The sequence below is a fragment of the Balaenoptera acutorostrata genome, chromosome 21 (assembly GCF_949987535.1).
Source record: "Balaenoptera acutorostrata chromosome 21, mBalAcu1.1, whole genome shotgun sequence".
NCBI classification, from domain to species: Eukaryota; Metazoa; Chordata; class Mammalia; order Artiodactyla; family Balaenopteridae; genus Balaenoptera; species Balaenoptera acutorostrata.
In genome coordinates, this window is record NC_080084.1 from 33,408,795 (window position 1) to 33,434,528 (window position 25,734).

At 52.8% G+C, this 25,734-nt stretch overlaps 1 protein-coding gene across 1 annotated transcript; it reads right to left on the reverse strand.

Moving 5' to 3' along the window:
* Window positions 1–24,892, reverse strand: XKR5 (XK related 5). The gene is made up of 7 exons (XM_057537341.1): window positions 24,807–24,892; window positions 22,633–22,816; window positions 15,300–15,484; window positions 14,298–14,507; window positions 12,572–12,741; window positions 8,238–8,349; window positions 1–4,146 (listed from the first exon to the last, which is right to left on the reverse strand). The coding sequence occupies exons 1-7, from the start codon at window positions 24,862–24,864 to the stop codon at window positions 3,017–3,019; spliced, it is 2,049 nt and encodes a 682-aa protein (XP_057393324.1). The 5' UTR covers window positions 24,865–24,892; the 3' UTR covers window positions 1–3,016.
* Window positions 24,893–25,734: the final 842 nt, after the last annotated feature.

The window sequence follows — 25,734 nt, forward strand, 5'->3', positions numbered from 1 at the left end:
CAACATAATGATTCGCTATTTGTACATATTGCAAGATGATCACAATGATACCACCCATCACCGTACACAGTTCCACATTTTTCTCTTCCTTTTTCTACTTATTAACAGAAGAACTTGCAATGAACTTTGTCACTGTGCCTGCAAAGGCCATAGAAAGATATTAACCAGCAATCCAGAATCTAAGTAAACTAGGCATGTAAAAATAAATTGTTTTATTTTCCTTTTGCATGAGGAGTGAGGAGAACAGCGAAAAGCAGACGCACATTTAAAATGGCCACGTCACAGCTCGGGGGTGCTGGGTTTAGAGGCAGGTGCTCTACAGCTTGTGAAAGAAGCTGAGGGCATTGCTGTGGGGAATCGGGTGGTTATGGTCGGTCCCCCCCAAGGCTGGCCTCCCTCGCTGCCGGGCTAGGGGCGCCCACTTTTAGAGACCGCACGGAGAGTCCGAGTCCTCTGCCTGCCTGGCGGGTCCCGCCCTGGCAGTGCCAGTGGAGAGTGGGGACAGGCCCTTCGTCCCTTTGGCCTCCTCCTGCCCGCTCAGTGCGGGTTGGCATTGGTCCTCACCCACAGCACAGCAGACCCAGGAGCCCACTGCGGCTACGGGTCCCCCCTGGATCTGGTGGGCAGATCTGAGGGGCAGCAACAGCAAGCTGGGGCGCTCTGCAACCCCTCCTTGGCCCCTGGAACTCCACCCACAATGCTGCCAACAGCCCCCTTGCCAGACTGTCAATCCCCCTGTGAGCGGGACACAGAGGCACTCAGGTTTTGAGACCGCAGAGACCCCTGCTAAAAAGGCAGGCATGTGCCACTGTTTTACAAAGACCCACTCCCCAAATGGTTATTAAGATGCTTTGCTTATGAGAGGTAAAATCCCTAGTCATTCAGAAAAATCTAGAATTGCAATTCCACTTACGCGTGTCTACTGAGTGTTTGCTGTGAGTGTCCGTCAGCCAGGCCTCACCAGGCAAACAGCTGAAGAAAATAAGCTGCCGCAAGGAGCGAAAAATCATCATAGAAACATTCATGGAAACCAACCCTAATTTCCTGCAGGTTCTGGCTAGCCGGCTTTCCCTCTTTTGTGTCAATGGCCGGGAGGGGACGTGCGGACAGTCTGTAGCACTGAAGGATACTAGGAGTCCTTTTGTTGCTTCCTATGTAGCTTCATGGGAGAAGAAGGGAGTGAGGTAGCCGTAAAAAAAAATTAAGAAAAGCAGGTGTGACAGCAAATATACGATAAACGCCCTTAGAGTAAGTACCATGGGGGTAGCAGACACTTTTGAAGTTCTGGGTGAAGGCCACTTACTGAAGCAGTAACATCAATAGGATAGATCTAACATAATGACACTTACCCCAACAAACAGCTATTCAGCTACTACTAATATTCTGAGGGAGAAAAGAGCAGCCTCTGACATCTGGGAACTCATCTGGTGCTCCCAGCCAGGCCACGCGTTCTGTTGGACACAGAGGCTCTCGCAGAATATCAGCCTCAGAAGAGGCCACGTGGAAACGGTGATAGAGATAAAAGCAAGGTCACCTCGCATCCCACACCCCCTTCTACCCAAAGGGGCAATGGCTGCTGTTACCAAATAGGGGTTCCTTCTCACTCTGGTCCGCCCTCTCTGCAGGTGAGAATGATTGTGATGCCCAGTCACAAAATTGCACCCAATCCAGAGCGAGCCCCGGCTTACGGAGGTCCTCTCCAAATTCACCCCCCACTGTCCCCATCCTCGGTCCTTCCTCAGCCTCGTCCTGAGACGCCCTGTGGGTGCATTCTCCCTCGCTGTGATGTCATACACCCAACTGGTTCAAGTTCAGTGGGTTCCCGGTGGTCACTGGCACTGCCATCTCCAAATGTCACACTTGTGCTCCGAGGGTCCCGGCCATGGAGATTCAGACGAGGAGGAGTAATGTAAATGCTCCATCCAATAACCATTTTCTCAAGGTTGCAGTGAGCATGCAGTTCCTGGTGAGCCTTTGGCGTGGAGGGGAAAGGCCAGACATCCTGGTCAGACAAGGCTCTTCTCCTGCCCTGGTCAGAGCCACCGAGGCTGTTCTCCACGTCCTCCTGACAGATTCTCTCCTTGACCAAACCCTGCTCAGGCTCCCTTGAACTTTTCAACCAAGTCCACTTCCACATTCCTCCCTGCATTGTCCAATTTTAGCAGGAATCCTGTTAAGTCCATTTTAACCAGAAACCCTCACCCTCAATATCTGATTATCTTCCATATCTGATCAGGTTCCTCACCCCTTTCCACCCTGCAGGTGATGTCTGACCTCCCTGGCCTGCCTTCAGCAAGAATCTGTTAGGTCAGTTTAGCCAGAATCCCCCTTTACCCCGCTGCTTACTCTTAGTAATTTCCATCCACTGAGTTCCACCTGCTCCTTGGCTATAAACCTCCACTTGTCCACAATGAGTTCAGAGCTGTGCTGGTTTTATACTGAGGTCTCTTTCGCTATTGCAATAGCTCCTGAATAAAGTCTGTTTTCACCACTTTAACTCTGTCCAGCACTGGTTTTTCTCTGACTCTCCTTCCACTGGGCAGAGGTCTGAGATGTCCTAAAGTTTACCAAGGAATTTCATAAAATAATGCAGTTAAAATACATTTAAAAAAACTTGATTAAAAACCAGTGTCAGGAGCTAGCTGTGTCATGAAAACCCAGAACAAAATAGGACTCTGGGTTTTACCTTTGAGTTTCCTAGGAACCACAGTGGGGAACAAAAAAGGATCATAGAGTTTGTAAATGGAAGCAGTCAATTTTGATTGGAAGCCTTATCTCTACCACCTTCTACACTGTGTTAGAGAATGACTCCTACGTATAAGTGTGGCATGTGGTGTTTGCAGGGGATCTTATCTAATCTAATCTGGTTCTCTCATTCTCTAGCTGTGTGGACAGAGGTCCAGAGGGGATGTGATGCACGCAAGGGTGTAGGTGTCAGAAGTGGGATTCCTCCTATCCCGACACCGATGACCAGCTTGATCCGCTGGCCTGTTGCTTTATCCCACAGTGACTGTGGTCAGATAAAGAAGCTTGTCTCGGTCTTCAGCCTTTCCCTCCAGCTGCTGTCCCTGTGGGTGGACTCAGACTTGGGGGTGGACGTGAGGCAGGGCTCAACAGCGGGCCTTGGGCTCACCTTCGGCCGTGACGTCTGCGTGCCAGCAGTGGCAGGATGGTCCCGGTCCCTCGTGGACTCCTGCTGCTCCCCATGCCCTGAGCCACCCAGGGCTCTGCCACTAGGGTGGAAGCTTCTACCTGGGCCGGTGCCTAAGATCGGGCTGATGTTGGCCATGGTGGCGGGAAAGGGCTTGGTGGCCGGCAGAGGCAAGGCAGGCCGGGCAGGGCTGCCCTCCCCCAATCTCCTCCCAGAGAGGGACATCGTCAGAGTTGCCCTCCCACATTCTTGGTGTGAGGACGTGGCCCCTTCAGTGGTGGCACTGAAGTAGAGTGTGGAGCTCTCCTGCCCTTCCCCTCCACCCAGCCACCCACCTGCACCCCTCCCCTGCACCCCAGAAGCAGCCCCGTCTCCTTCCTTTGGGCTGCCCTCCTGCTGCATAGCTGACGGCTTCTGGGCAGGAGTTTTGTCATGACTATCGCTGGCAAAAGAGATGTAATTTGAAGTTTCGTCAGCCTCTGCTCTGGGGACCACTCGAAGCTCAGAGCCTTCCTCTGAGGTTAGGGAGTTGTGGGGTGACGATGGGGGCTCTTGCTGGGAGGATGGGGGCTTCCTCTCCTGGTTGCAGTGTTGGCTCAACCCCCATGGAGGGGAACAAAAGAAGCCAGGATTGTCTTCTCCAAAGAGTGCGTTGATCTTCGACACATTTCCCGTTTTCAGGGCAAGCTTCACCAACAGCCAGTGGTGATGGCTGAGGAAAGAGGCCTCCCCAGCCATCTGGATTTCCATCCCAGCCTCTGGGGGACCCCACTGTGGGCTGGGGGGCTTCCCCAGGCTTGTTAGCACATCACTTTCCTCTTGGCAGGTCCCCAGGCTCTCCGGCCCCTCCCCAGCTGGACCCGAGGCCCGGGAAGGAGAGTCTCCCTCTGCTTTATCACCCCCTGCAATGCCACAGGACTTCCTTACAAAGCCCTGCCAGATGTCTGTGGATTTAGGATGTAGCAGGCTGTAATAAATGACCAGCGAGACACTGCCTGAAAAAGAAGAAAAAGAGCACACGGTTATCTTGTTTGAAGTCCTGCGTCCTCGCTGTGGTTTGCAGAGTTCCAGGTTCTGGAATTTTGAGTGGAGTAATGCAATTTGGGATCCAAAACAGGACTCGTTGGAGCACCAGAACTGGATATTTGGGGGGAGTTTAAGTCTTCTCCAGCTCCCATAAGCTGTAAATGTGTCTACACTTGAAAATCTAAGAACAAAGTTTAAGTCCTGTGGCTTCTATGACTTCTTCCTTGAGGGATGTTCCAACTGAGTCCTCTAGACGTGTGTGTGTATGCGTGAGAGAGAGACAGAGAGAGGTTTGGTAGAAATGATCATTTTACTTTCAGAAAACTGGGTCAGATACTCAGAATTCAACCATCTACTCACTGGTTGATGGATTCCAAAGCGAGGGAAGGAGGAGGTAAGGAATCATTTCAAAAACAAGACCCAAGCAGAGGTTAAACATACGCATCAAAAACCTCGTATCAAGGAATTTCCATGAACAGCAACAATACTTCCTTTGTGCATAAACATCTTAATCACATTGTTGTCAGGTTCATTTATTTTGATCAGAAGTGTTGGCTAGGGCAATAATTCATTTAACAGAGCTTTCCAGTAATCCTCCCACGTTATTTCCAGCTTCCTGTTGTACTGGACCAAGCGCCTGGTTTCAGGGCGCTCGTAATAAACAGCATGAAACCTGACATAGGCGGAGGAGGAGGGGGGAGAGCATCGGAGGGGCCAGGAAATTGCAGCAAGGATGGAGCTAGAAGGAACCTAACAGACGTCCCCTTGCATCCTCTCAGAGTATCTTTGGGGGAATGGAGACAGAATTCCTATGGGATGTGACCGAGTGTTGTTTCTGCAGGGGGCACGGCTCCGGCCGTTTCTATACATCGTTCCAAGTTCTCACGGTCAGCGTGAGGGAGGTATCGTCACTCTCCTTCTACAGTGAGCCACCCGAGGCCAAGAAATGGGAGTTGACCCCCTTCCCCTCCATCCTGCAAGTCCCAGGTACATGTGTTCAGCGAAGGTAGACTTTTCTTGAGGCTGAGCGTTTCACTGGGTTCTTGGTTGCAGCCCCAGGCTGGCATGCAGTAGGTACTCAATAAATGCTTATCAAGGGAGCTCAAGATGGCAGCCAGAGCTGCTGCTTTAAAGCCTGTGCTCCGCTGACTATAATGCATGCCCCGTGTTCCCACTGAGGACTCCCTCCAGCACCACAGGGGAATCAGGAGTTCAGGCTGCCCCAGGAAGCCGGGGAGAAGGACCAGCAAGCCTGGCTCTGTCTGAGCCCCTCAGGCCTTCTGAGCCCTGGGTGCCGAGCCTCGGACCTGGCTCCCAGCTCCCTGGGCCCTGGGTCAACACCCAGAGAATGAAAACATCTTCTCCTTGGAGCAACATTGGGTGGGTACCCAGCATGGCAGCTCCCAGGAGCCCCACACATGTTAGGAATGGTGTCAGACATCTCTTTTCCAACCGGAGCGTAAAGCAGATTGCGCGGGGGGCACCTTTTTACTTCGGACCCCGCTGTGCTCACAGGACTCAGTGAGAACTGGAAAATCCGAAAGAGTGGTTGGGTTGCCCAGCTTCACCATCCCTTCATCCCAAGTGTCATGGTGCCCACGCCCCCAAGAAGGATTGCTTGAGCAGCAGCACCATGTGAGAGAGCCCAGCCGCTTCATGCCTGGGCACCCTGGGCACTTACCTGCACCCTAGCACCTGGCATATATATTATTATTTTAAAAAGGACCAACCAGCTGTCCTACAACAGGCAAATGGTTGGGACACTGAGCTTCTTCCAAACCACGGACCAGTCCTCAGCAACAAAGGAAGGGATATTGATACACACGAGGGCCCAGAAGAATTGCCAGGGAATGGTGCTCAGTGAACCAAACCAATGCCCAAAGCCACACACTGTACAATTCCAGTTGCATAACATCGTTGCAGTGACCAAATTATAGAAACAGAGGACAGGTTAGCGGTCACCGGGGGTTACAGAGGAGGTGGAGATAAGAGGAAGTGGATATGGTTTTGAAAGAGTAAGAGAAGGGTCCTTATGGCCTCGGAAAAGTTCTCTCTGCATCTTGAATGTGTCACGTCAACATCTGGGTTCTGATGTTCTGCTTGTAGTTTTGCAGGAAGCCACCACTGGGGGGACTGGGGAGGGATGCAGGGATCTCTGCGTTCTTTCTTTCCCCTCCCTCCCTGCTACCCTTCCTTTCTTCCTTCTTTCCTTCCTTCCTTCTATTCTTTACTCTTTCTTTCAAACTCTTTCATGCACAAGTTTGAAAATTTTCCTTGTTCTTTACCATAATACCTTCCATCCATCCTCCTAGATCCGACTCTCAAGTTATCTTCTTGGTGAATTATTTTCATGCATCTCCAGTCACACTAGCCGTCCTTGCGTCATTTCTCACTTTACCCTCTTTAAAATGTTTTTTAAAATACATTTATTGATGTGGAGATCTCTGTATTATTTCTGAAAACTTCGATTTTCTCAAAGGTAAAAGTTTAATTTGAAAAAGAAGGGCTGACTTGGCCACCGGAATCTCTAACGAGCCTTGGTTCCTGACAACGGAGGGGTAGAGCTTAAAGGTCACTGCTGGTTCGTGGCCCTCGAATACTTGTTTTATGGCCACGTTTATGAATCCGCTCCGTCCCTGGAAGAGTCTCTTCATGTCTCCAAACGCTGGAAGCTCCGGGGCATTTCCTCTCCCTGGTCAGTGCTAAAAGGACCCTACTCCCCGCCACCCATCCTCCTGCGTCAGGGGCCAGGGCTGCCCGGCGGTGCCTCGACTCCCACGCGCTCCCTCCGGGACTTGGGTGGCCAGAGGCAAGGCCTTGGGGCGCGCGCGGGAGCTCAGCCCCGAGCTGTTGCGAACAGCGGGAGGAGCCTCCGCCCTGGACCGTGTTTCAGAAGCGCAAGGCCCCGCGTGGAACATTCGGGTGCTGTCCTGGAAGCTCTGGCAAAGGCCGCAGAATGAGGGCGCCACCACCGCCGGGCCAGCGCGTGCTGGGGGAGGAGTGCGGGGAGGAGGCCGGCCGCAGGGCTGCGACTTCTTTTTTTTTTTTTTTTTTAATTGAACCCAGTGTTTATATTTAATTTATTTATTTATTTATATTTATGGCTGTGTTGGGTCTTCGTTTCTGTGCGAGGGCTTTCTCTAGTTGTGGCAAGCGGGGGCCACTCTTCATCGCGGTACGCGGGCCTCTCACTATCGCGGCCTCTCTTGTTGCGGAGCACAGGCTCCAGACGCGCAGGCTCAGTAGTTGTGGCTCACGGGCTCTAGAGCACAGGCTCAGTAGTTGTGGCTCACGGGCTGTAGAGCGCAGGCTCAGTAGTTGCGGCTCATGGGCCCAGTTGCTCCGCGGCATGTGGGATTGTCCCAGACCAGAGCTCGAACCCGTGTCCCCTGCATTAGCAGGCAGATTCTCAACCACTGCGCCACCAGGAAAGCCCCGGGCTGCGACTTCTGTTATTTTCCAAGTGCAGGAGAGGAGCTCACACCCAATCCGCTAAGCTGGGGCAGCGCGGTGGGCACAGCGCGGACCTTGGAGCCGTTCCCTCATCACGAGACGTAACTGATCATCTTAAACCGCCAGGCCCTGTGGCTCTGCCACTCCCAGACCGCCTGACCTCGCGGCATCGCTTAACCTCCCCTGTGCCTCACCCCAGGCTGGGGGGAGCTCAGCCCCTCTCCTAGGGCTCTTGTCGAGATGCCACACGCGTGTGGAGTCAGGAAGGTCCCTGCTCTGCCCCCTCCGCACCCAGTGCCTCGATGCTGGGAAAAGAGCGGGAGCTTACGTCCTTGACCCCTGCCAGCGCGCCAGAGAGGGTCCCACCCCCGAGGCAGCCCCTGCCTCACCAGCAGTTCCTCTGAGCACAGCCAAGCAAGGCAGACGGAGGCTGATCCGGTTTCTCGTGCCCCATGGGAGCGGCCTTGCCGCCCGCAGGGCAGGGAGCTCCCCTGGTCTCCATCCAGCTGCTTCTGAGCGCCGTTTCCTACCCTTGGAGGGAGCTCACTGTAAAGAAGCAAGTTGGGGTAGGGAGGGGGGGTGCTAGGAAGGAGACGCGGGGTCTTACCGATCAGAAATCCAGACAAGGCTCCGGCTACAGCCCACAGGCTGGTCCACGACGCTCCCTGGAGAAAATCCGTGGCCAGCAGCACGAGGATGGTGTTCTCAAGCAGCATAACCTAGGGCACCAGAAGGAGAGTCAGCACGCTTGGCCGGGTGCAGGCGGCCTCGGGACGCTCCCGTCCCGCGATCTGCTGCAGCTCCCTTCAGGGTTGGGGGCTCTGTCCTCGTGCCCCCGGGGGCTCCCACTGCTGACCGGGCCCTCCTGGAAGCAGGGTCAGAGTCGAGTGAGCCTCTCTAGCAACGGGGGATTCTCCCTGTTCTCAGTGCAGCTCATTAAAATAACTGCAGAATCATAAACGCACAGGAAATGTAAGGGCACAGCTCACAAGGCTGGGGGGTTCCCTTTCGTGAGTCAGGTGAGGCTGACAGAGACTTTTATTTCCTACTTTACATGTTCCATATTCTCATGTTAACTGTATGCGCCTGTTAGCTTTACCATGCAATAATTAAAAGTATCTGCAGGGCTCACAGTGACACTGAATTCCAGTAAGCCAGAGTCAACACACTTTCGTAACAACTTCAGAATTTTTTTTTCGAGTATTTACCTCTTTAAAGGTAAATCTGGCCCCTGGCCACCAGGTGGCAGCAGGGGAGGTACTCCTGCTGGCTGAACAGGGCGCCTTCCTCCCTGGCCTGAAATAAGGGCAGCTCTTACAGAAGGCTCTCCGTACCTCCCGTCCAGGCGGGCTTATTAGCTAAGGTTTCCAAAGCTAATAATTTAAAATATAAATATAAATTAATATAAAAATAGTTTAATATAAAATATATCAATATAATACAAAATATATTTCTTAAAATCGGTAAATAAACGGGATGTAATTCAAAGATGATGTATTTAAAGACTGTGTAGGAGACATTTTTTAAAAACCCTGAATTGCAATACTATTATGCTAAAAATCTTCCAAGGTTTGCCATAGCCATTTACTGGCATCATTTTAACTCTAGAAAGGTCAAATAAGGAGAGAATAAAAAATGATATTAGGGGGCAGCTTAAAAATCCTAAGAATACCCACCTCCCCATGACTTAGGCTCTGGGCAGCTGTGTTTCAAGGGTCCAGCAGGTGTTATTTTGGTTCTAAATGGTGCTGCCCAGCAGCCCAGCCTGCAAAACTTGGAGATGCTCTCTCTCTACTCCTTAAATCAACCACATCTCATCAGCTGTCTGGCCCTCTTGACATATACAAACTCTTAGGTTTGTATATGTCAAAACAAAACAAAACAAAAAAACTGCTAGCGCAGACTGTGAAAAAAAAATCCATCCCCTTTTTCCTGTCCTTACTGCCATTTCACAGTTCTGAACTTGCTACTTCCTGTCAGGGCTCTACTGCAATCTCTCCTCCCCATCATTGTCGGGGTGACCCGTTTCACCTGCAGATCAGACCTTGGCATCCTCCCTAACACGCCTGGAAACAGCCCCACCTCCACCCAGGGCCGCGTGTCCACTCCTTGACAACGCGGTGGTCCTCTTGACAGTGTGTCCTGACTCTCCGGTCCAGGGTCATCTTCCTACAGGCTGCCCCCTAAAGGGCTGTGACTGCTGGTGTTACGTGTCTACTCGGCTGGGTTAAGGGATGCTCAGATACCGGTAATGCGTTACTTCCGGGTGTGTCCGTGACGGTGTTTCGGGAAGAGATTAGCATTTGAATCGGTAGTCTGAGTAAAGATCACCTTCACCCGTGCAGGTGGGCTCCGTCCAATCTGTTGAAGGTCCGAATAGAACAAAAAAGAGGAAGAGGGAATTCTCTTTCTCTTCTTGAGCTGAGACATCCATCTTCTCCTGTCCTTGGACACCAAGCTCCTGGTTCTTGGTCTTCTGGACTTGGACTAAATTACCACGGGCTTCCCTGGTTCTCCAGCTTGCGGATGGCAGACCGTGGGACTTCTCAGCTTCCATAATTGCATGAGTGAATTCCTATAATAAATCTGCTCTTACGCATCCATACATATCCCATTGGTTCTGTTTGTCTGGAGAACGCTGACAAACGCAATGACTTTCCACTGACGAAGACCCTCTTCTTGACCAAACGACTCAGACAGGCTCCCCTAAGCTCTCTTGTGGACGAGGCCTCAGCCTTGGCCTATAAAAACTGCAGACTCGTAGCGGAAATGATTTTGCCCACCTCTGCACATTAAGAGACCCGAACCAACACTACCATAGTTTCTAACAGCTCAAGGCTGCATCCCTAGCATGATGACCCCTGCCTAAGAAAGCTCAGTGCTGCCAGGAGAATTTACTGTTCATTCCAGCCCAAATCTGGTGATAGGCAGATAGTCCCTGAACTTCCTCTTGGGGGCGTTACCTCAGAAAGTCTGTGATTATAAATCCTTTCTCTGTCCCTTTGAAATGTACATCTTTTACCACCCAGAGCCATCTTCTCCAGGACCTGAGAACCATCTCTCTGAAATACACACATCCCAGGAGACGACTCTCCCAGCCTGTGAGCTCCTTGCCCTAAGGTGTGTGAACACTGCCTCCTGTCGTGAAGAAACGGGAAATGTGTTTCTCGCCCCGAAAGCGCCAACTAACACCCCAGATGGTGAGGTCACATTGACCACACCCCTTCACTCCTCGACTCTGCTCGAGCCCACGCTGTCCCATGCCATTCTCCCTTTAAAATATGCAGTCGCCGCTGCACAAATTGAGGTCGGGGTCAGTCCACCCCTTTCCTTGCTGCAACTGACTTAATAGAATCTGTTTTCATCGCTGTCAACTGGCGTCCGGGTGTGTTTAACTCGGTACCGTCCACACTGGCTTTCCTATGGCCTCCCCCGCACCCCGTGGCCTTCATTGTGCTTCTGTATCTTTGCTCCTCCACGCTCGAAACTTCCGTAGTGTCTAAGTTCTGTCTTTTCCTATTCAATCACTCTGAACTCAGTGGTCCGGTGACTAAGACAGCTGCAAAGAATTAAGCATTTGTTTCCCTTCCTTATGTAACAGCCCCTAGAACTCCTGGGACAAGGGTGTGAACGTGACAAAAACAAACAAAGAAAAGCAGCAACTGTGAAACGTCTCCTTACGTAGTCCTGCTTCCCAGGGCGCCCATGGGCATCGGCACGTGAACACGCTGCTCTGGCAAACGGACGATGGAAAAGTGACCCTCAGCTTTATTCATGGTGCATGGGGGCGGGGCCCTGCCACACACTCAGCCCTCATCCCCCGCAGTGAGATGGGCCTTGTTACTCCCGGTTTCCAGATGTGGAAACTGAGGCTTGGCGGGGCTCTGTGACTCATTCAGCATCACAGGTCCTCTTTGGTCTGTGGGCCCCGTGGCCTATGGGGTCACCAAGCTCTCCTAAAACCAGGGGGTGACCACGCCGCCCACCTGCTGCCGGACAGGAACTGCACCTCCGGGCTCTTCTCTTTGTTCCCACCTCCATCCTGGAGCGCCTGCACAAGTTTTTGTATTAGTAACAGCCACGATTTGTTGGTTATTTCAGCCCAAGTTGTTTATTATTTAATCTTCCCAGGGACCCTGAAAAGCAGGTAGGTCTTACCTCATTGTCACAGGGACACCGAGAGGTGGGTGGCTATGTCCTGATGTGCTGATGAAAAAATAGGTCCAGAGAGTTTAAATTCTTGGCCATGTCATTTGGTGACAGTTAATGGCAGAGCCAGGGTCCCACGTAAGCCCGTCTGATTCCAAAGCGTGTGCTCCGAAGCCCTGGCTGGTCTTCTCTCCTTTGCCATTTGCAATGCAGTTCAACTTCCCCCTTCTCATCAAAAGTGTCCCTGGTCATCCCAGTGGGAAGTGACACTCCTGTGAGATTCAGACGCTGCTTTCTCTGCCAGCATTTGTCCACATTCTGCCTCTTTTTAAAAATTGGATAGAAGCTTATCTCCTCCATGGGACCAGAAACAGCCTGCAGACAGGCATTACGTCATCTTTGTGTTTTTCACACTGTCTAGGACCACAGCTGTAACTCAGTGATTGAGCTGATTAACAAGGGCATCGCGTATATGACACAGAATAGAACTGTGGTTATATTTATCAGATGGGCTGAGGTAGAGAGTGGCTGAAAAACATCGCCAAAGGCACCACAATCCTTGCCACGGTAACTACGTGGAAACAACTTGACGTCAGGTTACTATTTTCAGAGCCCATCATCTCTGTTCAAGACTATACTTCCTTTTAGAATTTTTCCTAAAATTAAGCTATTCCTTCTTAACAGATATGTGTGCACAAGTGCACACACGCACACACACACACACGCATGCACGCACACGTTCTACGTATACAGTAAAAGTTGGGATTAAACAAAACCGTCATCACCACTTGCCGTGTAGAACGTGGCCATCCGGCTTCGGGAGGGGCTGTCCCAGACGTTGAGGTAGCAGAGGATGTACGTGGCACCCATGAGCAGGTTGAACAGCCTCCAGTGGCAGGTGCTGTCCACGATGTCACTCTGCTGAGCCACGAGCCAGAATGTCATCACCAGCCAGTGGGCACCTGCAGAGAGCAGCCTCGGAAGTCAGGGTCCTCGGGGTGGGGGTGGGGGTGCTGAGGGAGGAGACGGGGAGCGGGTAGGGCAGGAACTCGGAAACCAGGGCCTGTAGCCCTCCTCTCTGTTCTGACTGCATCTGACCCGGCATCCAATAAAACAAATGAAAACCCAGAAGAGATTCAAGGGGCACAGAAAACCCACACTTTCTATTTTTGCAAGTATTATCTCACTTGATCCTCATAAAGGGTAGCTGACCTAATTTGGGGATAAGCAAACAAAAACTGGCTTCAGTAACACTCACCAAATATCACGCACTTAGGCCTTTTTAGTTCCAGAAAGTGTTTAAAGAGCCAGTGACAAAACTGATTGCTCACTGTTTTTTAATCCCTGCTCGAAGGGCTTAAAAACCTCCACATCCAAAGGAAAGATCTGTACGCAATCCAGCTGTAATATTGGTTCCTATAGTTTAGGAGGAATAACGTCATCCTGGAGTTTGAACTGAATTTTTTTAAAAAAACGAATTAAAAACAGCTAATGTCTCTTTAGGGACACAATTTCTTTCAAAGATTTCTGCTTTCTGCCAATAAATGTATCCATGCTTGTTCTAGGCTCAAGTCTAAATATCTCTCAGTGCTTCGTGTTCCTTCTTGTAGAGGGTGTTCCCTGACGACCGGAAGAGGTTCCTCTCTGGGCAGGGACACACAGGGCCCCGGCAGGCATCCTGCATCGTCAGGCAAACTCCCTGCCATCCCTGGTCAAATCTGGTGCGGCTAGACTGAGGGCTGAGGGGGGCTTTGGATTCAGCGGAGACGTCCTGTTTGAAACAGAGAAGGTGCCTAAAGCTCAGCGTCTGAGTAACAGGGAGGGCTTTTGGAGGCTATGAGCTACAGCACAGTACGTACTGCACATTTCTGTATCGCGTCAGGGCACGTGGGACCCTGTGCCTCCCTCCTGTTTAAGTGTCAGTTTTACTAGGGATTTTCAGCCCATGATACAGAATGTGGAGCCCTCAGCGGCTAAGGCTGTGCTCTGGAGTTGGCTGGTCCTTTGAGGGCTGGGCTCTCTGAGCTGTGGGCGCGTTTCTCCAGAGAGACCCTCCATGCACGTGCCTCCTCTCCCTGGACGCTCGTGGGCTGAGTCTATTCCTCCACGTTCTTGAACTTGGGCTGGCCGAGACCGCTTCGCCAGGCAGAATACAGCAGAAGCCACGCTGATCCAGTTCCGGGCCAGTGGTAAGAGGACTGGCGGTTTCCACCCCCTTTCTCTTGGGATGCTCAGCCGACACGTCCGATTCCAGAGGACTTTGCCGAAGAGAAAGGGTGGAGGAGCCCTGGGTGCCAGACGTCTGTACAGCCAGCCCAGGGGAGCCTCCCTGTGAATGCAGACACCTGCTAACCTACTGCGACGGTGTGAGGACGCCCTGGCCCAGGTGAGAACCCCCAGCGGGTCCCAGTCAGCCCGCAGAACCGGGGCTGTTGATCATGAATGGTGCTTTTAAGGCATTAAGTTTGGGGTGGTGTGTCATGCAGCAACAGATAGTCGGAACGTATGCTCAACTCACCTGCAACAACCAGAACCCAGCCGCGGTAAACTTGGAAGAACAGAACCAGACTCAGAACGCGGGCTCCCACCATGCCCATCCTCCAGAGCAGCTGGCAGCCGAGGGCCGTCCACGGCATGGGGAGCTGACCCGGCTTCATGGAGCCCATGGCACGGGCATAGCACACCAGGGCCCAGGACAGCATAGACCAGGAGCACAGAGCACTCATCCCTGGAAGCCAAGCGGACAGGACAACCCCGTGTTTACAGGACGTCGAACCTCCTAACAAAACCTGACTTCTCAGAGGGCGTCGTCACCTCCGTGCAAACACGCACGTCCTTCTCCGCTCTGAAGAAGTGAGGACGTGCAGGAGAGCTTTGCTCGGCTGAACTCGTGGGTGCTCGTCCCCTCAGGTGGGCTGGGCTCTCCGTGTGTCCACCCTTTAAGACAAGCATCCAGTCACTGCTCCTCAAGCACCTCCAGTTTGTGACGAAGCAGATCCTAACGGCTCTGAACGTGGTGTTTCACCCCAAATGCGCTCTGCCCTTCAATCCATATACAGGAGGTTTAATCAGGGAAATAAGACCAGGACATCAAATGGTTCCAGGCCCGTAGGAGACAGCCTGCGCCCTGGGGTGAGAGGCAGCAGAAGATGCACGTTTGCCGGGGCCTGAGTTGCTCTGTTTCCATGGCTCTCGAGGTGTGTTGCTCAGGCTGCAGACTTAGTCCCACGAGAAACAGACACACCGATTTCACAAGCGGCAGCACGTGGCACCTTCCCAAGGTGCTTTCAGGCTCATCTGACTCTCTGCAATTTCTGTCCCATGGACTGAGCCCCACGAGGGAAGCCGACCCCCGGGAACTCATCGACCCAAACAAAAGCCAGTATTAACCATTCCCCTGGGCTGCCCTAATTCTCCCAAACAGGAACTCTTAGGTTGCCGGGTTTTGCTAAATAAGGCGTTTCCTTCTGTCCCCCTTGAGAAGTCGGACGGTCTGAGGTCAGTGGTAGGAGACACTCACCCGGCACGATACCAGTGAAGTCCGAGGCGAGAAAGACGTATGTTTGAAGCAGCAGGTGGGGCCCGACCTGCAGCAGGGCTTCCAGGAGGCGCAGGGCCGACAGGTCGGCCTCCTGCATCCGCAGCTGGCCCCAGGGGGAGGCCTCCCCTTCCCTCCGGAGAACACGGGCCACGGTGTCCCAGTGCCTGAGGAAGAGGAGAGCCCGGGGCTCAGAACCACACCGTGATAGCTCATGCAGGAACCCCTTCTCTGGCTTATCGTGTAGAGGCCGATAGCTTTCCAGGGGTTAACTGATCGCATCTACACCCCAAGTGCCTGAGCTCTGACCCCAGAGTGAAGGTGGCACGTCTGACCCAAGCGCTGCAGCAGGTGACCTTGCCCAGCAAGGCCCGGCCCGCGGAACACACTCTGCCCACACGTGGAAGGGGTGGTAGGTCGTGGAAGGGGTGGTAGGCCGGGAGCCTGGACCACACAGGTTTGCTGCGGACTCTCTCTGAGCCCTGCAAAGTTTGGAGCTAACCCTGAGCTACCTCCCCGGCCCCAGGGCCTCTCGGGATGGGAATTAAGCCGCTTCCGCCGGACAGCAGGAAGGGCAGGGCGCCATCCCGGGGTGTGCAAGGGCGGGCCACCCTGGCTGCAGGGACACACACCCAGGAAAAGGAGTCAGTGCAACGGAAGAAAAAGGAGGAAACGTGCCCGTTTCATTCTGCTTCCCCCCAAACCCACCCTAGAAACCTTTCTGATGCTTCCATCTTACGAAAGCCGTCTGGAGATGCCATGGGTCGCTGTTCCGCGCCCCCAGGAGGGTCGTGCACGTATAAAAACGACACCGTTCCCCCCGCACGTGTGGGCTCTGGGGACTTCCGGTTTTCACAGCGGTTTCCCACTCACGCGCCCAGAAGCAGGAACACCGTGATCCCTACACCTGCCTGCAGCAGGGGCAGGCGTGCCTGCCAAGTCCATGTGCAATTGTGAACTTCTGTCCTGTCAAAGTTCAGAAAAACTGGGAATCATTTTAATTTACCGACTCCTGAAAGAGAGCTGGGTGCACCTTTCAAGTTACCCCGAACGCCCCCTCCCTCTGATCTCCGGCCAACATTTCTACGGCCAGAGCAGAAGGGGGTCCTCTTTGAAATGGCTTTGTTCAGGGTACAGAGGGCCCAGGAAAGACACTTAAGAAAGACAGCTTTCCTCTTTCATGATTTGGATCCTGGAGTGAACTGATTTCTTACTGAGTCTTTGAAGCAGTGATCTCTGACCCAAATATAATGTTAAGAAAAAGCATATGGGGCTTCCCTGGTGGTGCAGTGGTTAAGAATTCGCCTGCCAATGCAGGGGACACGGGTTCGAGCCCTGGTCCGGGAGGATCCCATATGCTGCGGAGCAGCTAAGCCCGTGCGTCACAACTACTGAGCCTGCGCTCTAGAGCCCACGAGCCACAACTACTGAGCCCGCGTGCCACAATTACTGAAGCCTGTGCTCTGCAACGAGAGAAGCCACGGCAATGAGAAGCCCGTGCACCGCGATGAAGAGTAGCCCCTGCTCGCCGCAACTAGAGAAAGCCTGCGCGCAGCAACGAAGACCCAACGCAGCCAAAAATAAATAAATTTATTAAAAACAAAAAAGCATATGCAGCTGAATACGGTAGCTTCCCTTTCAGTCCTGAATCCTCCATTGTGGGGACGTGCCAATCTCCCTTCCTACCCTCCCAGCCGCCTCCATTCATTCCACGGGCATCCTTACTGGGCTGATCCCACCTGCTGGAGACGGCAGAGGGTGCAAACGAAATTGAAGACCTTCTCCGGAAGCCCAAGATTCCGTCGTGGAAAGAAAGCCATACACACGCGAAAGGTTTTAAGCAGGAAGAAAGACGTGTGAAAATGAGAGGGGCGGAAGGGGTCCCGGGGAGAGAGGAAAACATGTTCAGGGAAAGGAGGCACGGGCATACTCAGGACAGGGACAAAGCCTGAGGGAGCACGGTGGCATCGGGGGGGCGGGAGGAGGGCCCCTGAAACGGCGGTCCGCCCTGGGGCTGGACAGCGGAGGCCTCTTCTGGCCCAGCTGAGGAGTTGGGTGTCCCTTCTGGACCAGTGGGAAATGGAGAACCAGTGCGAATGCAATTCACCTGGTTTTCTGAATCGCGCTTCTGGAACCTGCTGTGGGGGGAGGGACTCAGGCTGAGATCACTGGTTGGGGGGTTCGGGGGGCCCAGGTGAAAGCGGAGGTACGGGGTGGGCAGTTGGGGGAGGAAGGCGGAGGTGGGAGTGGATGGTCTCCTTCCAGGTCCTCGCCAGCTCCTGCCCGGATTTCTGGCCGCCTGCCTGGCCCCTGGACTCCCCCTTCTCAGTTCCTTTCCTGTGCTGTCTCTAAGGGCCTTGCCTGACCAGGTTATTCCTTTACTTAAACCTTTCCAGTGGCTCTCCAACCCCTTACCTGGCGGACAAGTTCCTTCACGGTCCAGCCCACTCTGTCTCCGCCCACACTGCTCTTGTCCAGAAAATCCTCACCCTGCACTCACAGCGCAGCAGACTTCTAGTTTTCCAAAACCACCACTGGCAGCGCCTCTTTCTGCATCAGCTTTGCTGTTTCCTGGGTCCGAAGTGCCTCCCCCTCCCACGTGCATCAAAGTCCGCCTCATCCTTCAGCCCTCACACGAGGGCTCCTGTGTCCGGACGGCGGTTCCAAACGTGAGCGGCATCAGTCACCAGGTGGGCTGTTTAAAGACAGCTTGCCCGGCCCCAGGCCTAGAATTTCTCATTAAACAGACGCGTTTGGAGAATTATGAGAAGATTGCCGCGATGCCATGTGGGTCCCGGTGAAGCTCGAGAATTTGCATTTTTAACGAGTTTCGGGTGATGAAGACGTCGCTGGTCCAGGGATGCACCGTGGCAAACCCTGGGGCTACCAGCATCCTGCGAACATCTCCCTCTTCTTCTAATTCACTGTTCCAGCTTTGTTCCCAACTTGGCCTCAGACTGTGTCTTAATCACGTGTCTCCAGCCCCTTTGTTCACACAAGGTTAGTAAACATGAACGAATAAATACCGAGCATATTGAGCTGTGTTGATGATGGTCTAAGATTTCTAGTTGCACTGAGAACAACATACACTAAAAACTGATGTTTGTTAACACGGTTAATTAAACTAACTTGGTCTTTGGAATGATGTTTCTCAGCAAGCTCCATTGAACAGCTTAAATAAAAAACCAAACTTATCCGCTTCACCCAGAATAGTCTATCGTAGCCCCACAAGGTGAAGAATTAGTGATACTTCTCTCCATCTTAACACTTTATGGTGACGTGAAAGCTGAGACAGTGAACAGCTGAGGTTTCCGTTAGGACTGTACATTTTTTTCAAGTTTTTAAAATTGCGGTAAAATGCACATAACATAAAACTTACCATCTTTACCGTTTTATGAGTACAGTTCAGTGATATTAATAATTTAAATTTCATAATTTAATAGATTATTGACAATTTGCAATAATTCATAATGGTGTGCAACCACCACCACCATCGTCCTCTGTAACTCTTTTCATCTTGTAAAACTGAAACTCTGTCCCCATTAAACAATAAGTCCCCGTTCCCTCCTCCCCCGGCCCCTGGCACCCCCCATCCTACTTTCTGTCTCTATGAACTTGACTCTATGAACTTGACTACTCTAGGTGCCACATGTAAGTGGAATTATATATTTGTCTTATTGCATGGCTTACTGCATCATGTCCTCCAGATTCATCCACGTTGTAGCATATTACAGAATTTCATTCTTTTTTTCCATTGTATGTACAGACCACATTTTGCTTATCCATTCATCTGCTAATAGACACTTGGGTTGCTTCATGTTTTGGCTACTGTGAGTAATGCTGCTATGAACATGGGTGTACAAAGATCTCTTCCAGACCCTGCTTTCAACTTGTTTGGATATATACCCAGAAGTGGAATTGCTGGATTATATGGTACTTCCATGTTTAATTTTTTTGACGAACTACCATTCTGTTTTCCACAGTGGCTGCACCATTTTACATTTCCACCGACAGTGTACAAGGGTTCCAATTTCTCCACATCCTTGCCAACACTCGTTTCCTGGGGGATTTTTTTGTTTTTTAAAAAATTTATTTATTTTTGGCTGTGTTGGGTCTTCGTTGCTGCGCGCGAGCTTTCTCTAGTTGTGGCGAGCGGGACCTGCTCTTCCTTGCGGTGCACGGGCTTCTCATTGCGGTGGCTTCTCTTGTTGCGGAGCACGGGCTCTAGGCGTGAGGGCTTCAGTAGTTGTGGCATGTTGGCTCTAGAGCGCAGGCTCAGTAGTTGTGGCGCATGGGCTTAGTTGCACCACAGCATGTGGGATCTTCCCGGACCAGGGCTCGAACCCCTGTCCCCTGCATTGGCAGGCGGATTCTTAACCACTGCGCCACCAGGGAAGCCCTACGTTTATATTTTAAGTCCTTGCATTTTTTACAAGCCACTTCATGAGGTTTGTGTTTAATTGGTTTTTTTTGTTGTTGTTAGTAGATTCTTCTGCATTATGTTATGATCCCTTTTTAAATGCTATTTGTATAGGATTGTGCAAACAGAATTGTTTTGGCTCCTCCTACAGGTGCTTCAGCTGAACTGCAGTTTCCTGAGCGGCTTCTTTGCTGGCCCTGATTGGGAATCAGTCTTGCAAAATTCCGTGTGGATGTGCTGAAAGACACTCCATTACCCAGTGTCTTCTTTGTGAAAGCCCAATAAGCTGGTTGCAGGATAAGGAATAGATTTCTTGTTTTCTACTTTAACTTTCAAAGTTTTCTTCTAAGGAAGTAGATTTCCATTTGTTTGGTTTATTTTCTATCACAGAAGCATTGCAAACAATGTAGCTTCTTATGCTTGTTGCAAAACTGAGAGACAAATTTGTGGTTCACCGTGAGCAAGAGTAATTGTGCTTTTTTTTTTTTTTTAACATCTTTATTGGAGTAATTGTGCATTCTGGCATTATCTTCTTTCCCAACATTCCCTTCCGTTGGCTGACTTTTCTCACTTCTTTTCTTTTCTCTTGCCTTTTCTTTTTGTCCTTTTAAATTATACATATATATTTTTAGTCGCCTTAACTTTTTTTTTTTTTTTTTTTTTTTTTGGTCGCACTGAGCAGCATATGGGATCTTAGTTCCCTGACCAGGGATCGAACCTGTGTCCCCTGCAGTGGGAGCACAGTCTTAAACGCTGCACTGCCAGGGAAGTCCCATTAACTTCTTTTTTTAAATAAGAAGAGATATAGATGACTAGTTGTTTTTCCTAATTTCTAATTTTCCTGTCTCTCTTCATTTACCCATTTTAGTTTTTCAAAAAATTATATTTAGTATTCATGGCATCATCTGAGAAAGTTGGGGAAGATGAGCGGGGGTCAGTGTTGGACACCAGCATGGAAGTGGATACGTGCGAGCCTGACGCTGCCCCATCTCTGAAGAAGGTACTGGATCAAAGGGGACCAAGGGTCACCACGGAGCCCCAGAAGACAGATTTATCTGACAGTTATTCAGGAGGTTTCTCTCAAGTGACTGGCCCTGACTTCAATCTTCTTTTGAGCTATGACATGTTCGCTTAGGGGAGAGTTGATTCATTTCTTTTCAATAGGTGCTCTGTCCTTGAGGTCGCACACTTGATGACTATAATGTACCACGTGATCCCTGGAAGGACCTGAGCCCTTAATGGTTTTCGTACCAAGTTGGGCACAGAGAAGGGTCAGCACGTGTGGGTAGCGCCCAGTACAGGCTCCAATCCTTCCTGAGTCCAACGGGAAAGCCACCTCTGCTCTCTCCCCACTGGTCAGAGTCCTATCGTGTCAGAGGAACCACATGGCTTGAACACAAAGGCTCAGCTTTAGGCAAAATTGCTGTAGTTGAAAATGCTTCTGGTGCCTTTGGAGATGTAGGGTTCCAGCTCCGAGGGGCCCAGAGAAATTCGGGTGGTTGGGCGATGTCTTTATCAGAAGTACCCTCTGCTTGCAAGCTGAGATTCATTCCCTCCTCAGACGCAGCTGGGAAATCAGAAAACTCACTTCAGTGCCTCCAAAGAAAGCCTTGGGCATGGCTTGAAGGCATAAATCACCAGAACAGCCAGCAGCAAAGCCCGAGGTCTGGGACTTGTGACTCCTGGACAGCCTTCCTATCCTCAGCGTCTACAAGTTCATGTGCTCTTGAGCCAGAGGGTTTCACCCATCTGATCTCCCAAGTTTCTCCCTTTTAAAATTCCTGGCAACTCTATGGGATTATGAGGCAGCTGAGAGCTGAAATGTGCCCCAGTGTAAGCTCACTGCCGCATCTGCCCTGACCCTCCAGGAATCCAGGTATCCCAGGGAAAATAACACCTTACCGGCACTGGTGGACCAAAGGCGAGCCTGCTGAGCGCTGGGCCTGTCCAGGATGCCTTTTTTCTTTTTTTTTTTATTTTTTTATTTATTTATTCTTTCTTTTTTTTTTTTTTTTTGGCTGCACGGGGTCTTTGTTGCTGTGTGCGGGCTTTCTCTAGTTGTGGCAAGCAGGGGCTACTCTTCGTCGTGGTGCATGGGCTTCTCATTGCGGTGGCCCCTCCTGCTGTGGAGCTTGGGCTCTAGGCTTGTGGGCTTCAGTAGTCGTGGCACGTGGGCTCAGCAGTTGTGGCTCGCGGGCTCTAAAGCACAGGCTCAGTAGTTGTGGCACGCGGGCTTCAGTAGTTGTGGCACGTGGGCTTCAGCAATTGCGGCTCATGGGCCCTAGAGCACAGGCTCAGTAGTTGTGGCGCACGGGCTTAGTTGCTCTGCAGCATGTGGGATCCTCCTGGACCAGGGCTCAAACCCGTGTCCCCTGCATTGGCAGGTGGACTCTTCACCACTGCGCCACCAGGGAAGCCCCCAGGATGGCTTTTTATGGAAAAATTTGGCCCTGGCACCCAAATGGCTTCTCCTTGCAATAAAAGCTTAATGCAAACGTTACCAGGCCGACCCCACTGCTGAGTCTGCTTAAATCTGTGTCACCCTCCTGGAGTGAGGGAGTAGGTGTTTACACGGATCGGCCCTAACTGAGTCACTTTCCATGGCTCTAAAGGCGAGACCAACTGAATTAAACAAGAGCACACAGGATTTGGCCCAAGTCAAGAAAAAGCTTTTGAAGGGTCACGGCTCCTTCTGGTAGGAGCCCCTTGAGGATGCTCAAGGAAGTTCAGGCTGGGCGAGGTGACCAATATCAGAGCAGATGTTCAAAGAGGTGGCTTCGAACATTCTCACAAGCCTGCACTCTTGTGACCCTAAGGATGGAATACGTATGCGCAGAAGAACCCTCCTATCGCACGTGTGAAATCACGCTTCAGGGCTGAAAGGGGCTGCCTTACCGCTTCCACACGCCCAGCTGGAGGAGGTGTAGCACCACCAACGAGCAGTGACTTTGATGTCCATCTTCTCGGAACCAAAGGTAGCTCAGGCCCTGGACCAAGAAGCCAGGCAGTAGCACAGAGAGGGCCAGCCACCCCCAGAGGAGCCGGCCTGTGGTGAAGTAGTAAACCACGGTGCAGAGGCCTGGGGACCAGACGAAGGACCAGAGCGTTAGTGGAAGGCAGGAGGGAGCCTGGGCACCAGCCAACACTGTCCCTACAGCCAGCAGTGCTGCCTGCTACACCTAGCCTGGAGTGGGCAGAGCCCGCGGGCAGTCTAGACCGGAATGAGGTTGAACGAGAGCGCCAGAGCTTCCCAAAGGATCCCAAAGGCCCAGACACCATGGCTGTATAAAGGGACTGTTGGATCGCATAGGACAGCATGCAAAAAAAAACACCTGGCACTTAGTATGTGCTCAAAAATGTAAAACCTTCTCTCTGGGGACAGCTTCATTTATTTTATTTTTGAGGGTTGTAGGATACGGTCAGGGAATGGAAAGAGCTTGATAAATCTAGGTTAGGATCTGCCCTCCCTGATGAGTGACAATAGAGGTGGGTGCTTACCTCTGTCCAGTACTAGTAGATGCTCGGGGCTCACAGTAATTGTTTTACAGGACTATTGCTTGCGTTTCCCAGTGTTAGCGTTTAACATGGATTTATGGGCACGTAAAGCTGTGAACTGCAGCAGTAAGAGAGCACTGCCCCAGGTACAGACGGGAACCCTGCAGGTTCCCAGAGAAGCCAGGGCTTGGGCAGCCATTCCTTGGTGCCCAGGCTCTGTCCCTTGCTCTAATCACCTGGCACACAAGGCAAACCAGGAGCCCCAGGCACAAAAAGCCTCTGGGGGAGTCACGCCCTGCCCAGTCTGAGGAACGCTGAGGCCCAGGCGTTCCTAGCTGGGAGGGAAGGAGGAGCCCACGTCCGCGGGGCCACCTGGGGTGGGTGCCGAGACCCGGGGTCCTGTCTCATCTTAGCCCTGCTCGGTGACCCCGGAGCTTTGCAGCCGGTCTCAACCTGGGACCTCCTCTGGGCGCCTCTGAAACCTCATGGTGGGGACGACCCCGGGGGACCTTCGCGGACCGCGGTTCAAACAAGGGACCCGCCGACACGGCGCGGGGGCAACTCCCTCCCAGGATAAAGTGCAGAGCCAGCGCCCGCCGGGGTGCCCAAGTGCCTGCGAGCTGGGGAGTGGCGAGGAACGCTGGGGGGTCTGGATGCTGAAGCCCCATTAATTCCACTCCCCCCAACCCCTCCCCATCTGCGGGGGCCCCGTGAGGAAGAAGCGGCTGCAGGGAGCCGGGCGGCAGCGGGCGGAGGCCTCCGCTCCGGCACCGAAGGAGTTACAAGTTCAAACTGGAAAGACGCTGAACCGCGCCGCCGTCTCGCCCCGCCTCGGCCGGCGGACCGCGCTCCCCACGCGCCCAGGGCGTCCCGCGCCGGCCGCCTCCGGCCCGGCTGTACACAGTCCTCCCTCCAGAGCTCTGCGGAAGCCGAGCCCAGTCCCACCACAGCCTGGCCCCGAGCGGCTTCCCCCGCCGCCCAGACCCCCAGGCCGGCCGGGTAGTGGGAGAGCAGGGCGCCCCCAGGCCCTCGTGCAGCGCCTCGGGCACCTGCAGCACTTTGCCGCGTCCTGGAGGCCTTTCTGGAGGGAAGGGGGGGGGCACATGTGCCGAGACTCCTGCAGGGGATCACGCACCCGCTGGACGGGGGTGGAGAGGATCGTGCACCCGCCGCGGAGGGACCTCAGATACCGGGAGACCATGCATGCGGGGGCGGAGGGGAGAGAATTGTGCATCCGCCGCGGAGGGACCTCAGATACACCGGGACCATGCATGCAAGGGGGAGGGAGGAGTATCGTGCATCCGCCGCGGAGGGGCCTCAGATACACCGGGACCATGCATGCGGGGGCGGAGGGGGCGCGGCATTCATCCTCGGGGGCAATCACGCATCCCCGGGAGGGTCGTGCGTTCGCGGGGATCTACTAGGGACCGGGCGGGTGGGGTGCCACTGTGCGTGCACTGGCGCGCAGTGCTGGGCGCAGGCGGGGACAGGCCGCCGCCGTGGCCGGGGTGGCGTGTGGGTCCCCGGGCGTCAGGGTGGGTCGGAGGGGTGAGCATGGCCTGCCCCGCACTCACGCGCGCTCTGCTCGGCCGCCAGCAGCAGGGCGGAGAGGCCCAGGACCCCCGCGTGCATCCTCCGCGCCCGCCGCGCCGCTGGCCTGCCTCCCGGGCCCCCGCCCCTTCCCCTCCGGCCGCCCCGAGTCGGGGAGGGTTCCGGCCGGAGACCCGGCTGCAGGATGCGTTTCGGCTGAGCCTTTAGGCGCGGAGTGTCTCGTCCTGGGTTTTCCCGAGTAACTAGACGGGTTGGAGGGAGGCAGGGAGGGGGGCAGAGTTGAGTTGTCTGGTCCCTAAGCGGGGAAAGTACCGATTGCACCCGGCCTCTAGGTGTGCGCAGAAGCGGTTCCTCTGCCGTCCCCCAACCTTATAACGGGCCCTGGAAAAGTACTGCGTGAACCTTAGGACCGCAGGTCGGTGGTCAGCAGGAAGTTAAACTGGCCACCGCCTCCGGAGCCGCTGAAAGGCAGTCTGGTCAACCAGTAGGCAGAGAGCACATGTAGGTCTATGGAAGGAGTTGAGTTAGAACCGTTAATTAGTCTTTTCAAAATCTTAGAGGGCATGTAAACTGGTATCTTCTCCTGTATCTCACTCTCAACTCCATCCCGATCTCTGGCCTCACAAAAGGTTTTTTTTCCACATGAGCTTGAAGGTTAATCAAGGTTCCCATGCGCAAGAAATAAAACTGCCCACTGGAAAACCTTCTTCCAGGACATCTATCTATCTATCTATCTATCTATCCATCTATCTATCTAACTATGGTGTAAAGGAGAAGTGGTATTTAGTCATGGTGATGCTGAGATGAAGTTGGGGTCTTTAACTTTTAAAGCAGGCGATTATCCAAACTATTCCTCCTTTTTATTTGGGGGAGTTTTCCACCTCCATCAAGGATTTGCCACGTCCAAACAATCTTGCTGCGCTGATCCCACTGGTTTAATGAGATGGAGTA